The sequence below is a fragment of the Engraulis encrasicolus genome, chromosome 16 (assembly GCF_034702125.1).
Source record: "Engraulis encrasicolus isolate BLACKSEA-1 chromosome 16, IST_EnEncr_1.0, whole genome shotgun sequence".
Taxonomy (NCBI): domain Eukaryota; kingdom Metazoa; phylum Chordata; class Actinopteri; order Clupeiformes; family Engraulidae; genus Engraulis; species Engraulis encrasicolus.
Genome location: NC_085872.1, coordinates 36,632,533 through 36,649,170, shown reverse-complemented (window position 1 = coordinate 36,649,170; position 16,638 = coordinate 36,632,533). Strand labels below are relative to the sequence as shown.

The 16,638-nt window shown below is 41.4% G+C and overlaps 2 protein-coding genes across 2 annotated transcripts; both read right to left on the bottom strand.

Moving 5' to 3' along the window:
* Positions 1–48: 48 nt before the first annotated feature.
* Positions 49–6,774, bottom strand: LOC134465722 (alanine aminotransferase 2-like). Its single transcript, XM_063219542.1, has 11 exons — positions 5,508–6,774; positions 5,284–5,373; positions 4,657–4,765; positions 4,061–4,194; positions 3,258–3,501; positions 2,971–3,050; positions 2,547–2,683; positions 2,202–2,376; positions 1,907–2,062; positions 1,211–1,323; positions 49–911 (listed from the first exon to the last, which is right to left on the bottom strand). Exons 1-11 carry the CDS (start codon positions 5,610–5,612, stop codon positions 815–817), a joined length of 1,440 nt encoding a protein of 479 aa, XP_063075612.1. The 5' UTR covers positions 5,613–6,774; the 3' UTR covers positions 49–814.
* Positions 6,775–7,177: 403 nt separating this feature from the next.
* Positions 7,178–15,050, bottom strand: LOC134465723 (alanine aminotransferase 2-like). Its single transcript, XM_063219543.1, has 11 exons — positions 13,529–15,050; positions 13,294–13,383; positions 12,701–12,809; positions 12,096–12,229; positions 10,848–11,091; positions 10,393–10,472; positions 9,753–9,889; positions 9,420–9,594; positions 9,125–9,280; positions 8,781–8,893; positions 7,178–8,098 (listed from the first exon to the last, which is right to left on the bottom strand). Exons 1-11 carry the CDS (start codon positions 13,631–13,633, stop codon positions 8,002–8,004), a joined length of 1,440 nt encoding a protein of 479 aa, XP_063075613.1. The 5' UTR covers positions 13,634–15,050; the 3' UTR covers positions 7,178–8,001.
* Positions 15,051–16,638: the final 1,588 nt, after the last annotated feature.

The following is a 16,638-nucleotide window of genomic DNA, read 5'->3' as shown; positions in this document are numbered from 1 at the left end:
GCAAGTATCAAGCTTATGGACTGATTTATGTTTATTCATGTGAGTTTCTCTAAATATGATGGCATAGCATAACATGTTGTCACATGTTAGTAGTGCATGAATTAAGTTTGGTTCAAAAATGCTTCTTTTGTTTCTTTATTTCATTTTCTTAATGGAATAAAGAATGGAAATACATTATTTAAAACATATTCAAAGAAGACATGTACTTTCTTGAAAATGAAGTTAGAGTAATATAAACTATGTGCATTATTTTAAAGGTCATTAGGTAATTTCCTGTAGTGTGTTATGCCATAATGTGGGGAAAATGATGGTGCCTTTTGTTTTGATGGTATATCATTTGACAGGAATTTCATGAAGTGTTCTGTTTCAGAACAGATGCATCTTGCTTCACTGTTTATGAAATACTTTACAAATGTAAAGTGATATGGGTAAATCTTCTATTAGAAGAGTGACGTCAAAAATGTGTAAAATGTTTTGGGCTTTTCATGAATGATTATCTGGCACTGATATTTGTTTTAATTATTTATTTCAATCATACCAAGAAACCTGTTTAAAACACTAACATGATTGGTGTGAAATTGAAAAAAATGTCATTAAAAATCTTTCTTTGTACTTCAGTTGTTGGTGTTCATAAGTCAACGGTAAATAAGATTAAACATGTTAAACCTTGCAAAATATGTATCGATATTACTGAGGAAAGTATCCCATGATACTCCTATTCACAAGTGCAATCCTTCCAGCAGAGTATGACGACATCCTGCATGAGCTTGAGACAGGGACAGAAGGGCCAGGAATAAGATATCTTTTACGCAGGTCAGGAGGAAGAGAACCGTCTCATGAAACTCCGGTGGAAATCAGACAGCCTGGTCAGTACCTCCTCCAGGTTCTCCTGAGAGGTTGCAATGCACAATCTAGTGGAGAGCACAGGACAGAACTTCTGTCATTGTTTGCCTTTGTAGAACTTGGGGTTGCGATTTTTATATGTGGCTTTTCTTTCATTATCCAGTAAAGTCTACACTCAAGCAAGTGTGTACAACTTACTATCAAGCCATAGATTGCATACAGCCAAGTATGTTATCCTTGAAAATATTATTGAAAGTATTCATAAATCATTCTTTACAAAATTCAGATGCCAAAATGGAACACTAGGTTACTCATTTCTATGAGACGTGCATGAAACTAGTTTTAAGTACAGTTTGTGTCTCTCTACCTGATGTGATGCGTGCCTTCTCTCTGCCCATGTTCACAGCCAGGTCCCACACACAGCCCTGCGTCCTCTAGTAGGCGACTGGAGTACCACATGTCGGGATTCACACCCTCCTCCTGAGCGGGAGCAGAAACATTAGTGATGAAAAAGTTGTTAAGGAAATTTGACCTTTGTTTCACAGCTTGAAAAGTTGCTCACACGGAAACTAAGCTTGTCTGATGGACTAAGCAGACGTGGATGAATGGGAATTTTCACAGACACATTAGTGATGATTGCAGGGGGTGGGTAAGAGGGTGAAGAATGATTAATGATGGTGTGAACTCAAAATGTTCTTCCTACTTTTTAAGGGTTACGAGAGACAATGTGTGCATTCCAATATGAAGACTTGCGTCCTCCACTTGTGCTTGTGGCCTCGTGTCAGGAAGTAATACGTCATGAACATGTCACCGACAATAGCATTGTATTTCAATATCTCTCAAAAGCTTAATTGTAATGTCATTTTCTCATTTGCAAACTGGATGGTGAATGAAGAATAGTCCCCCAAAAGTTGTTGTGGCTAGGCTGACAGCAGGGAAACGTAATTGTTTTCTCCACGGAGGCGGGGCGTGTCAGCAAAATATGAGGCCCCAAGCACAAGTGTAGGAAGGGAGTCCGCTTATTGGAATGCACCCAATGTGTCGAAGATGTTCCTTTTCCCACCTGGGCTTGCTGCACTACAGATGGTGGGAGATGGAGGCGGGGGAAAGCAAATATGCCACCCTTGATTGGCTGGCAGCTCATCCCAGGTAGAGAGCCAATAACCTCTTGGATACGTTGCACATTACGGCCCATTGTGTCCTTCAGAGCTCTGATTTCCTGAATAGAAGTCAGTGAAACAGGGGACAGAGTATGAAGTTTAAATGGTCACTTCTGAAACGGCCACGTCATGACGGCCAAACAAACTCAGGAAAATCAGGAAGTCAGGAAAACGAGTAAGCATTGAAAGTGTACTGACGGCTGCATATGTTGGGTAGGATGGATCACCGGGCCTAGGAGGGTGGGCTAAAAGGTCCAGAGCGAGCTGGCCCAGGACGGATGAGCAGGTGTCACATGAAAACAATGTGTACGTATATCCCATGACTGTGGGGTCCAGGTTCACAAATTCCACATAGCCGCCCCGGAAACCAGACCTGAGCATTGTTTAAGAAGAGATTGAGGATTGGGTTATGTTTTCTTTTTCTCACTGAGCTGCATCCAGGATAAGGTCAGCAAGAGGCACTTAGAAAAGACTTTTAAAAGACTGGAAATCTAACAATTCATTTCAGGAGTATGCATTCTGTTTTGTCTTACAAAGACTTACTCGCCAAGGTATCCTTTGGAGGCAGAATGGAAAGAGGCGAGCTCCACAGAGTTGGAGTATGGTGGACCCATCTCAGATAACACCCTCTTATAGGCCACAAACTCACTGTTTGGATCATGCACACTATCCTGATACACCTGGAGAATAAGAGAAGCCAACGTTCAGCCTGGAATACTTTGACCTTTATTCACATTCTTTTTCTGATTTTTACCCTTTTTGACTGAAGTGTTTTTTTCTGTTTCTATCTACCATATCACACGGTGGTATCATATCACACTAGAGACATGGTACCATGTCACACCAGGGGCATGGTATGAGCTGCTGAGTAGTGCTTTTGTGTCATCCTAACAAATAGATAAAAATCTCCAGTCTGGTGTTAAAATTCAGCACTCTCGCACATTGTGCAACATGGGAAAACCATCACCTCATCAGCCAGAAGGAAAAGCTTTTCTTCAGCTGCAAATTGAATCACATCCTCAATTGACTTCTTGTTCTGTACATGGCCTTGTGGGAAAGCAGAGATAGAAAAAAGATTGTCAGATCCTAAAGTTTAATTTGTGACTTATGACTCCTGTGGGAACTAAAAGAACTGCTCTTAATCTGCTGCATCATTCACATTTTGTCATTGATGATGCTCCACAGGGCATCTTGCTTACAAAATACTGTATGTTACCACATACACTTAATTGCTGGTTCTCTGATGCTGCGTACCTGTGGGGTTGCCCGGATTAGTAACATAAAGGACCATGGGATTGCAGTGCCCCCTGGCCCCACGCAGGGCTCTGCGCAGCTCGTCCACCCTAACGTCCCAGCCGTGTTCTTCATCCAGGTAGTAGGGCACCATGACCCCTCCCAGCATTGACACCGCATTGTTGAAGTAGGGGTATGAAGGCACCGGCATTAACACACCTGTCTGTACAGGGCCCTCCGTACGTATAAACAGCTTCAGCACCATCTGTCACAGATTCGAATGAGAAGGTCATTTAAAATAATAAATACTGTTCCTACATGAATGTGAATCAATAACTGTAGCTGCAGGCAGTAAAATAAGTAAAAAGGATATGACATAGAGTGCTAACAAATGAATGTTTCAGCATCAGTTTCTCAAACTGTGGGCCAGGGCCTTGAAATCATTTTCTGAAAAAACTAAATTATATGTGTGTGTTACTGCTGACAATTAATTTGAGTTATATTGTTTATTTGGTCAGAGGTGGGCCAGCCCCAAACATTTGTGAATATTTCAAGTTGGCCCCAAACTCGAATAGGCTGGAAACCACTGCTTTAGATGCTCAGCTACTTCCAACACAGTAATATTTAATATTGTCCGCATTCCAAACAAATAGTCTATGACCTTGTCTAGAATTCGAATTCTAGCCTAAGACGCGCACAAGCACGCATGACTTCATATGTGTCACGTTATCTGGGAATATTGGACACCTGCTCAGTCAATAAGAAGACGTTCAGTCTGCTCACCGGGTGATAACATACTATACTCAGAGAAAGTCATATCTGACCATGAGGGATCGCTGAGATCCAGAGGTGATAAAGATGTTCTCAGGCGAGGACTCCACACCACCATCTCTTCTCGTGATGAATTCAGACACGCTGCGAACAATTCTGGGTATTCCAGCCGTGGAAGTGTATGCACCTGTAGATACAGGCATGCACAATATCGTTCTTTAGATCAGGGGTGGGAAACCTTTTTTATTAGAGGAGCCACTTCAAATTTTATACAAGTCCTCCCAGGGCCGTTCTATGAACACAAACCAGGATTTCCCCCTGCACTTCAGGCCTATATTGAAGGCAGGGCAGCCACCTTTACAACAGACCCCACCCTTCCCTAGGTCCCCTGAAAATATAACTAACTATACTGTATATATAACTATAATGTATTGCTAATGTAATTTCTAAGATTTCTTTGCAAAACGTTTATTATATTGGGGGCCGAATAAAATTGCCTCAAGGGCTGTAAACGGCCCTCGAGACATGGGCTCCCCACCCCAGCTGTAGATAAAGAATGTTTTATATGAAAGATGAGATAGACAAGAGATAGAATGGCATAGATAACAGATAACTGATTAAAAAAAAACAAGTTAAAAGTACCCCTTACCCACACTTCCACCTCCACAGTCTCCCAGCAAGCTCTGGGCTCTCTGCGGCACATCAACCGGCAGTGACTCACTGGTCAGCAAAGAGGGGTACAAACAGCTGGCAATGACCTAGAACACAACACACAGATTGGGACACACAGAAGGTCATATTACTTGACTTGGCTGTTAGTGAAGTAGCTAGACCAGCACAAATTCAGTTAAATAGATAATGATCCACATGCTCCTAGACATCTGTCTGCAAACAAACCATTTCCGACCTCTCAGATAGAGGCATAGCGGCTCAGGCAAACAGACACGGGAGCTCAAAGGACACTTTTTCTAAAGTAAACATAACTGGTTTGCCATAAAGCTAATGTAAACCCAAAACAGCAGACTACCAAATGTTGCAAAGCAAAAAAGTCAAAGGGCACTTAGTTAGCAACTGTGCCGGCGATGAAAAACATTTCTAAAAAAAAGCTCCAACCCCGATAACTAATGTGATGGAATAGAAGACTTAGTCCAGCAAAACTATATTGACAAAAATATATTACTCACACACATATGAAATGCAAACACTGAGGTAACCTTGTGCCTGTGTATACATGAAGGTGGTTTATGTGTAACTGCTTTATGTATAAGAGCCATACCTGTCGGACAAATGTCAGGGGCTTTAGCCCTCCTCTGTGTGGGTCGCCCCAGGAAACATCGATTACATCCTTGTATGACTTTTTCACTCCCTAAAGAAGAAACGAAATCTCTTGTGCACACCATGTCAAAAATGTTAGAGAGTAGAGACTACAACTTTGTTCAAGCATGAAAGTGTCTCATCCAAAGATTCTAGAGTGCTTTGATCTAGAATCTTTGGTCTTACCTGTTGAAGTTCCACTGTGATCTGTGCTGCTCTCTTGGCCAGAGCCACTTGCTCCGAACTTCTGATACTCCACAACCTTGGACTAACCTCCCGCAGGATGGACATCCTGACAAGCCGCACCTCTGGTAGGTCCCCTGATCTCAGTCTTTCTCTTTCTTTTCGCTCACTTTAAGATATAGATCCTCCGTATCAAGATAGCCCTTTCCTTATTTCCCTATCTTGTGTTAGTACATGCAAAGGCTGTCCAAATATTGTTTAAGGTGCAGGGTTGCATTGTTAAAAGGCTTGTTCAGCTTAGTTCTAAAATCCCAAAGCCAGTGATGGCCATCTGAAACTCAGGGTAAATTACATAGGCCCACTCTGTCTCTCACAACATCTGGGAGTGTGTTTTCCCCTCTGTAAGCCCTTCCCACACATGTGACACCAAAATACTGTCCTCTCCGGCCCTATCTGTGGTTGCTACAATGTACGTTTGGAGTGGAGGAGTATTCATGATGTTGCATTTTAACAGTGAGTGTATCATTTACAACAGTGACTCCAAAAGGGAACTTGAGACTTGTGTAATAAATAACAAAACGTTCACACACACAGTGTTTCCCAATTCTTTTTTTTGTCTCACGTCTAAGCGTTTTTTATTGTTGCTGTCATACCCTGAGTGCCCCCTCTACTGTATATCTCTTCCTCTATCACAATGTGACTATGCCCAATACATTTGTTATCATTATTATTATGTATGCGTACCTGCTGTAGTGTGCTAACATTCCCCTAGTGGTACGCATACCCCTAGTTGGGAAACACGGCTCTAGACTGTCCTATCGAGGGGCTGCAATATGGCATCTGCACATTTTTATGTCAGTTGTAGTGGATGCCTAAAAGCAAGTGGTCCCCTTCATTGACGGCTATAGTATTGTTTTGTATACGTATTATGATAAAAAATGGCATGTTAACATTCAGGTGATATGCTTTGACAAATTAACATCTATATCTGCACATGTGTGCTGAATCTGTTACTGAAAGCAGGGTTGAAGTATGATGAGTCAATCTGTCCTTGCCTCTTTTCAGTGCACTAAAGCATGTCTCTGGGAGAGCAGCAGAATGTGTTCCAGCGCCCCCCAGAGGGCCAGCGCAAGATTGTCCTGGCAACCATTGCAGACAGAGATATTCTACTAAGAAAATCTTTGACTGGACTGTCCACATTTGCGTGTGTGTTTTTTTGTTCTCTTATTGAAGACAATTAAGTCGCAAGTGTCAAGTTTACGGACTTAAAGGGACACTGTGTGAGATTTTTAGTTGTTTATTTCCAGAATTCATGCTGCCCATTCACTAATGTTACCTTTTTCATGAATACTTACCACCAGCATCAAATTCTAAGTATTCATTATAACTGGAAAAATTGTACTTTTCATACATGAAAAGGGGGGTCTTCTGCATGGTCCGCCATTTTGAATTTCCAAAAATAGCAATTTTTTGCTGCAAAAATGACTGTACTTGGACCATACTAGAAAATATTTGTTTAATACTTAGTAAACTTACATGTAACGATCAAATTTGGCAATAGGCAGCCCAATTTCAATAAGCAGCATAGTTGCAGTACCTTTTTAACCATTTCCTGCACAGTGTCCCTTTAAAGATCTGAATGACACGTGAATTGATGTTTATTCATGTGGGTTTCTCTAAATATGATGGCATAGCATAACATGTTGTCACATGTTAGTGCATGAATTAAGTTTGGTTCAAAAATGGTTCTTTTGTTTCTTTATTCCATTTTCTTCATGGAATAAAGAATGGAAATACATTATTTAAAACATGTACATGTTAACATGTGAGATAAAATCAAAGAAGAAATGAAATGTCTTAAACATAAAGTTAAAGTCATATAAACTATGTTATGCATGATTTTTATCACAGGTAATTTCCTGCCTTGTGTTATGCCATGATGTAGGAAAAATGATGGTTTCTTTTGTTTTGATGGTATATCATTTTACAGGATTTTCATGATGGTATATCATTTGACAGGATTTTCATGAAGTGTTCTGTTTCAGAACTGGTGCATCTTGCTTCACAGTTTATGAAATACTTTACAAATGTTAAGTGGTATGGGTAAAACTTCTATTAGAAGAGTGAAGTCAAAAATGTGTAAAATGTTTTGGTCTCTGCCATAGTGGCGTTGCATGAATCATTATCTGGCACTGATATTTGATTTAATTATTTATTTCAATCAAGAAAAATGTCTAAAACACTAACATGATTGGTGTGAAATAAAAAAAATGTCATTAAAAATCTTTCTTTGTACTTCAGTTGTTGGTGTTCATAAGTCAACTGTAAATCAGATTAAACATGTTAAACCTTACAAAATATGTATCGATATTACTGAGGAAACTATCCCATGATACTCCTATTCACAAGTGCAATCCTTCCAACAGAGTATGACGACATCCTGCATGAGCTTGAGACAGGGATGGCAGGGCCAGGAATAAGATATCTTTTACGCAGGTCAGGAGGAAGAGAACCGTCTCATGAAACTCCGTTGGAAATCAGACAGCCTGGTCAGTACCTCCTCCAGGTTCTCCTGAGAGGTTGCAATGCACAATCTAGTGGAGAGCACAGGACAGAACTTCTGTCATTGTTTTCTGCCTTTGTAGAACTTGGGGTTGCGATTTTTATACTCTATGTTGCTTTTCATTATCAAGTGAAGTCTATACTCAAGCAAGTGTGTACAATTTACAATTAAGCCATAGACTCACTGGGTACAGCCTATTAAGCATGGTATCCTTGAAATTATTCATAAATCATTCTTAATAAAATGTGTATCTCTTAAATGTACACTGTGCATGAAATGGTCAAAAAGGGTACTGGAACTATGCTGCTCACTGAAACTGGGCTGCCTATTGCCAAATTTGATATTTTCATGAAAGTTTTCAAAGTAATAAACTAATATTTGGTATGGCCCAAGTACAGTCATTTTTGGAGCTAAAAATGGCTATTTGTGGAAATTCAAAATGGCGAACCATGCATGGAGAAGATCCCCTTTTCATATATGAAAAGTGCATTTTTTCCAGTCATAATGAATACTTAGAATTTGATGGTGGTGGTAAGTATTCATGAAAAAGGTACCATTAGTGAATGGGTAGCATTAATTCTGGAAATAAACAACTAAAAATCGTACACATTGTACCTTTAAAATCACATGATTCAACAAATCTGAACACTGGGCTACTCATTTCTATGAGATGTGCATGAAACCATTTTTAAGTACAGTTTGTGTCTCTCTACCTGATGTGATGCGTGCCTTCTCTCTGCCCATGTTCACAGCCAGGTCCCACACACAGCCCTGCTTCCTCTAGTAGGCGACTGGAATACCACATATCGGGATTCACACCCTCCTCCTGAGCGGGAGCACAAACATTAGTGATGAAAAAGTTGTTTAGTTGTAGGAAATTTGACTTGTTTCACAGCTTGAAAAGTTGCTCACACGGAAACTAAGCTTGTCTTACTAAGCAGACCTGGATGTATGGGGATAGGCAAAAGGGTAAAGAATGATGGTGTGAACTCAAAATGTTCTTCCTACTTTTTAAGGGTTATGAGAGACAATGTGCCGTGGATGCTCCTTTTCTCACCTGGGCTTGTTGCACTGCAGATGGTGGGAGATGGAGGCGGGGGAAAGCAAATATGCCACCCTTGATTGGCTGGCAGCTCATCCCAGATAGAGAACCAATAACCTCATGGATAAGTTGCACATTACGGCCCATTGTGTCCTTCAGATCTCTGATTTCCTGAATAGAAGTCAGTGAAACGGGGGACAGAGTATGACGTTTAAATGGTCACTTCTGAAACGGGCAGGTCATGACGGTCAAACAAACTCAGGAAAATGAGGAAGTCAGGAAAATGAGTAAGCACTGAAACTGTACTGACGGCTGCATATGTTGGGTAGGATGGATCACCGGGCCTAGGAGGGTGGGCTAAAAGGTCCAGAGCGAGCTGGCCCAGGACAGATGAGGTGGAGTCCGCGGAAAACAACGTGTACACATATCCCATGACTGTGGGGTCCAGGTTCACAAATTCCACATAGCCGCCCCGGAAACCAGACCTGAGCATTGTTTAAGAAGAGATTGAGGATTGGGTTATGTTTTCTTTTTCTCACTGAGCTGCATTCAGCATAAGGTTATCGAGAGGGACATGATTGAGGACTTTTTGAACAGACTGGAAATCGAACACTTCATTTCAGGAGCATGCACAAAGACTTACTCGCCAAGGTATCCTTTGGAGGCAGAATGGAAAGAGGCCAGCTCCACAGAGTTGGAGTATGGTGGACCCATCTCAGATAACACCTTCTTATAGGCCACAAACTCACTGTTTGGATCATGCACACTATCCTGATACACCTGGAGAATAAGAGAAGCCAACCTTCAGCCTGGAATACTTTGACCTTTATTCACATTCTTTGTCTGATTTTTTACCCTTTTTTGAATGAACTGTTTTTTTCTGCATCTACCACAGTGTTTCCCAACCTTTTTTGTCTCGTGTACCCCCTAAGCCTTTTCATTATGCCATGAGTACCCCCTAACTCGTGTTTTACATCCCTTTTTCTATTGCAGTGTGACTATGCTCCATGCATTTGTTAAAATTACATTTTTCCAAGTACCCCCTGCAGTGTGCTCGCGTACCCCTAGTGGTACACGTACCCCTGGTTGGGAAACACTGATCTACCATACAACACGGTGGTATCATATCACACTAGAGACATGGTACCATATCACACCAGCGGCATGGTATATTGAGCTGCTGAGTAGTGCTTTTGTGTCATCCTAACAAATAGATACAAATCTCCAGTCTGGTGTTAACATTCAGCACTCTCACACATTGTGCAACATGGGAAAACCATCACCTCATCAGCCAGAAGGAAAAGCTTTTCTTCAGCTGCAAATTGAATCACGTCCTCAATAGACTTCTTGTTCTGTACATGGCCTTGTGGAAAAGCAGAGATAGAAAAAAATCATCTGAAAATGTTCACTTTTTGTCCGATCATAACGTTTAATTCATGACTTGCAACTCCTGCGGGAACTAAAAGTGTATGCCTGATAAGGGTAGTACCTTTGTTTTTGACAACACATCACTGCTCTTAGTGTGCTGAATCATTCACATTTGTCATTGATGGTGCTGCACAGTAACCTGATTTACATCATCTGACTGCGTTCAGCAACTACACGTGGGGGGGCGTTCCCTTTCCTTACACATCCCAGAGGGCAAGAGTCAGGTTAGCTGCTCAGGTCCTCTGATTTACAAAATACTGTATGTTATTTACCACAGACACTTTATTACTAGTTCTCTGATGCTGCGTACCTGTGGGGTTGCCTGGATTAGTAACATAAAGGACCATGGGATTGCAGTGCCCCCTGGCCCCACGCAGGGCTCTGCGCAGCTCGTCCACCCTAACGTCCCAGCCGTGTTCTTCATCCAGGTAGTAGGGCACCATGACCCCTCCCAGCATTGACACCGCATTGTTGAAGTAGGGGTATGAAGGCACCGGCATTAACACACCTGTCTGTACAAGGCCCTCCGTATGTATAAACAGCTTCAGCACCATCTGTCACAGATTCGAATGAGAAGGTCATTTAAAATAATAAATACTTTTCCTATATGAATATGAATCAATAACTGTAGCTGCAGGCAGTAAAATAAGTAAATAGTAGGGCTGGGAATCGATCCAAATTTCCTGGATCGATTCGATTCCGATCCAGAAGGTCACGATCCAATTTGATCCACGATCTGGTTCGATTCGATATCGATCTTCTGTATTGCTGGGTTTTCACTTTAACCCATTTATGCTTAGAATTCTAAGACCGGCTCTAAAAACCTAAATATCTCAGCATTTGATGCCCACACAAACGTGAAATGCCTTGGTATGAGAGAAAGATTTGGAAAACTTGGTATGAGAGAGAAAGGTGGGAAAAGAGTGGCACTATTTACTTGTTATACAACAGGCAATGTGTATTTGTGCATGTAGCCTAAATGAATCAAAGGATGTGGTTGTGAAAATAGCACAATCATCTGCAAAAGATCGATCCACAAAGTTGTGAATCGATATCACACTTTTTGAGCGTGAATCGATATTGGATCGCGATTCGATCTTTTGAACCCAGCCCTAGTAAATAGGATATGATATAGAGTGCTAACAAATGAATGTTTCAGCATCAGTTTCTCAAAATGTGGGCCAGGGCCTTGAAATCATTTCCTGAAAAAACAAAATGATATGTGTGTGTTACAGTTGACAATTCATTTGAGTTGTATTGTTTATTTGGTCAGAGGTGGGCCAGCCCCAAACGTTTGTGAAAATTTCAAATTGGCCCTCGAATAGGCTGGAAACCCCTGCTGTAGATGCTCAGCTACTTCCAACAGTAATATTTAATATTGTCATTAGCATTCCAAACAAATAGTCTATGTGCGCCTAAGTTAGATGCACGCACACAAGCATGACTTCATATATGTCCCATTATGTGGGAATAATTAACACCTGCTCAGCCAATCAGAAGACATTCAGTCTGCACACCAGGTGATCATTTACTATATTCAGAATAAGTCATATCTGACCATGAGGCATCGCTGAGATCCATTGCTGATAAAGATGTTCTCAGGCAAGGACTCCACACCACCATCTCTTCTCGTGATGAATTCAGACACGCTGCGAACAATTCTGGGTATTCCAGCCGTGGCAGTGTATGCACCTGTAGATACAGGCATGCACAATTTCTTTCTTTAGATCAGGGGTGGGAAACCTTTTTCATTAGAGGAGCCACTTCAAATTTTCTACAAGTCCTCCAGGGGCCATACTATGAACAAAGGAAAAAAAACAGGATTTCCCCCTGTACTTTAGGCCTATATTGAGGTCAGGGCAGCCACCTTTAGAACACCTCCCTTCACTAGGTCACCTGAAAATATAACTTAATTGTATTGCAAATGTAATTTCTAAGATTTCTTTGCAAAACCTTTTCAATATTTCATGTGAAACTGCAGAACATTAAAATTATATTGGGGGCCGAATAAAATTGCCTCAAGGGCTGTAAACGGCCCTCGAGACATGGGCTCCCCACCCCAGCTTTAGATAGAGTATGTTTATATGAAAAATGAGATAGACAAGAGAAAGAATGGCATAGATAACAGATAACTGATTAAAAAAAGTTAAAAGTACCCCTTACCCACACTTCCACCACCACAGTCTCCCAGCAAGCTCTGGGCTCTCTGCTGCACATCAACCGGCAGTGACTCACTGGTCAGCAAAGAGGGGTACAAACATCTGGCAATGACCTAGAACACAACACACAGAAGGTCATATTACTTGACTTGGCTGTTAGTGAAGTAGCCAGACCAGCACAAATTCAGTTAAATAAATAATGATCCACATGCTCCTAGACATCTGTCTGCAAACAAACCAGCATAACGGCTCAGGTAAACAGACACAGGAGCTCAAAAGACACTTTTTCTAAAGTATACATAACTAGTTTGCCATAAAGCTAATGTAAAACCCAAAATGGAAGACTACCAAATGCCACAAAGCAAAAAGTCAAAGGGCACTTAGTTAGGAACCGTGCCAGCGATGGAAAGCATTTCTGAAAAAGCTCCAACCCCGATAAATAATGTGATAAAAGACTTCAGATAAAAGTCCAGCAAAACCATATTGACGAAAATATATCACTCACGCAAATATGAAATGCAAACACTGAGGTAACTTTGTGCTTGTGTATGCATGAAGGTAGTTTATGGATAACTGCTTTATGTATAAGAGCCATACCTGTCGGACAAATGTCAGGGGCTTTAGCCCTCCTCTGTGTGGGTCGCCCCAGGAAACATCGATTACATCCTTGTATGGCTTTTTCACTCCCTAAAGAAGAAACGAAATCTCTTGTGCACACCATGTCAAAAAAATGTTAAAGAGTAGAGACATCAAGCATGAAAGTGTCTCACCCAAAGATTAGAGTGTTATTTGATTTCACTAGAGTGCTTTGTTCTAGAATCTTTGGTCTTACCTGCTGAAGTTCCACTGTGATCTGTGCTGCTCTATTGGTCAGAGCCACTTGCTCCGAACTCCTGATACTCCACAACCTTGGACTAACCTCCTGCAGGATGGACATCCTGACAAGCCGCACCTCTGGCAGGTCCCCTGATCTCAGTCTTTCTCTTTCTTTTTTCTCACTTTAAGATCTAGCTCCTCCGTATCCAGATAACCCTTTCCTTCTTTCCCTAGCTTTGTGTTAGTACATGCCAAGCCTGTCCACATATTGTTTAATTATTGACAAAGTAGCACCAATAAAACCCAGAACAAGGACCAGAGCAAAATTCTCACCCTGGATGAATGACTCACTCAGAGCCCTAAATAGGAAATGCAGCGTAACCGAGCGACTTTAGAGGAAAACTGGTCTAGAAGTTCACAGAATTTCCCTTAGGGAAAAAATCTCCACTTACAATAACGCAGTGCGCCTGAAACGGAAAGCCGACTTCACACAAATCATAACAGAAGATAAAAATGAGTTCTTTTTTCCACCATTGACCATCTCCTAAAACCTCCATCAGAAAACGACCTTCCAGCATCAACAGAAAAATGTGAAGAATTTGCATTGTTTTTCATAAGTAAGATAACCAACATCCGGGAGGGGATTAGGGCCTCGGACCCGGCCTCCATCGTCATCTTAAGCTGACCAGACCCTCCCCGAAGGCCCCTCAGCTTTAAATCTTTTACCCCAATCACAGAGGACGACCTACTAAAACTAGTAAAGTGTAGCAAACAGTCAAACTGCAGCCTTGACCCTATCCCCACTTTTTTATTGAAAAACATTTTTAGCTGTCTGTCACCTTCTCTACTCAAAATGATTAATAGCTCATTTCTCACTGCATCTTCCCTTGTTCTTTAAAAACCTTGGCGTCATGATTGATGATGAGCTGTCCAACTGATCCAACTAAGCTTACATCAACTCAGTCACCCGGACCTGTCGATTCCAGATGTCCAACGTACGGAATATCAGACCTGTGCTGACACAATATTCTACACAACGACTGGTCCAGGCCACGGTCCTGTCCCGCGTTGACTACTGCAACTCGCTCATGACAGGTCTACCTGCTTGTGCGCTAAAACCTCTGCAGATGATCCAGAATGCGGCGGCAGGGTTGATATTCAATCAACCCAAAAGGACCCATGTTACTCCTCTATTTATTGAGTTGCACTGGTTACCTATCGCCGCCCGGATCAAGCACAAGGCATTGACCTTTGCCTACAAAACCATCACAGGAACGGCCCCAGCTTATCTGAAGGACCTACTAACGCCTTATGTTACTGGAAGAGAACTGCGCTCATCCAGCACAAGCCGTCTGGCTCTGCCATCCAGTCGCTCTAGGTACTCCCAGTCAAGATTGTTCTCCGTTGTGGTACCCAAGTGGTGGAACGGTCTCCCAGAGGCAGCAAGACTAAGCACATCTCTTGCAGCCTTCAAAAAACAACTAAAGACCTTCCTCTTTCGAGAGAATCTACTAGACTAATGCTTGAGCTGGCCTTGACCCAGGGCAAACTCTTGACATGATGTTTAGTTTAGTTTGTGTGTGTTTGTGTGTGTGTGTACTCGTTATTTACTCTTTATAAAAAAATTAAAATTAAATCAAATTAAAAAAAAACTAACCCCTCTCTGCAACTGCACTTGTTGTTCTGTATATCTCCTGTGCATTTTGTATTTGCTTGTGATGTGGCTTGATTATGTCCTCTTTTGAAAGTCGCTTTGGTTATAAAGCGTCTGCCAAATGCAATGTAATGTAATGTAATGTAAAATTGCTTTAGTTAAGCCACTCCAGAAAAAACCCAACCTGGAAAAACTATCAACCTATCTCAAATCTTCCTTTTTTGAGGAAAATACTGGAAAAAGCTGTTTTTATACAATTTAACTCCTTCCTTTCCACGAACGAAATTTTAGAAAATTCCAATACGGCTTAAGAGTAAATCACAGCACTGAAACTGCCCTGACCAAATTACCAGTGACCTCAGGTGCAACACCGCTACCAACAAAGTATCTGCTCTCATTTTCCTGGACCTTAGTGCCGCTTTTGACACAATAGATCACAATAGACTTGAATCCTGGGTGGGACTGTCTGACCATGTCCTAAACTGGTTTAAATCGTACATCACAGACAGGGATTTTTTTGTCAGCATTGGCGAGCCCACCTCCAGCAAACAGAAAGTGCCTTTCGGGGTCCCTCAGGGTAGCTGTCTGGGTCCTCTCCTCTTCTCCCTCTACATGCTGCCCCTTGGCAGCATTATCAGAGAACACAACATTGACTTTCACAGCTACGCAGATGACACCCAACTATATATCTCATTCATAGATCCAAACAATTGCACCACCATCTCTGCCTTAACCGCCTGCCTCTCCGCCATCACCAAGTGGATGAGCAAAAACTTCCTAAATCTCAATGAGGAGAAAAGTGAAGTCCGGCTCATCGGCCCCCCTGACAAAAGACAATCCCTCTACCACAACTTAGGTGATTTAGTAAATGATTTAAGCTTAGGGCTAGGACATTAATTTCGATTAATTAATCACACAATGCGATTAATTAATTAACACGATTTTAGAAATGAATCGCAGTATAATATAGCTACATATTTCTGGATTAGACCAGTGGAGGGCAGTATTATGCCTGATGGTCAACAGCCTGCTGAAACTGAGAAGAGTTCTCTCTTCTTTTAAAAATGAATAATATTTTTAGATTAAACTTAAATTGTAATTGTTCAAAATCCATGTGGAAAAAAAACAAATTTTTCACTGTTCTCAAGTCAGATATTTAAATGTGATTAAAATGTGATTAATTCGATTAATTAATTCCAAAGCCTATAGATTAATTCGATTAAAATGTTTAATCGAGTCCCAGCCCTATGATTTACAAAAACACGTTAAAGAGTCTGTTACCAGCCTTGGCGTCACCTTTGAACCCGACCTGAGTTTTTCCCCACACATAAACAAAATTATCAAAACCGCCTATTTCCACCTGAGAAATATCACCAAGGTACGAGTGTTTGTCTCCAAACCAGACGCAGAGATGCTTCTGTCACCAGCAGAGTAGACTACTGTAATGCTCTTTTTTTCCGGTCTCCCAAAAA

Coding starts and splice junctions, on each gene's coding strand:
- LOC134465722 (XM_063219542.1), bottom strand. CDS start 5,612: ATGTCCATCCTGCGGGAGGTTAGTCCAAGGTTGTGGAGTATCAGAAGT. Junction 3,051..3,257: donor TAATCCGGGCAACCCCACAG/GTACGCAGCATC, acceptor CTTTCCCACAAG/GCCATGTACAGAACAAGAAG. Junction 912..1,210: donor GAAGGCACGCATCACATCAG/GTAGAGAGACAC, acceptor GCTCTCCACTAG/ATTGTGCATTGCAACCTCTC.
- LOC134465723 (XM_063219543.1), bottom strand. CDS start 13,633: ATGTCCATCCTGCAGGAGGTTAGTCCAAGGTTGTGGAGTATCAGGAGT. Junction 13,384..13,528: donor TCACAGTGGAACTTCAGCAG/GTAAGACCAAAG, acceptor TTTCTTCTTTAG/GGAGTGAAAAAGCCATACAA. Junction 11,092..12,095: donor GATCTCAGCGATGCCTCATG/GTCAGATATGAC, acceptor AATCTGTGACAG/ATGGTGCTGAAGCTGTTTAT.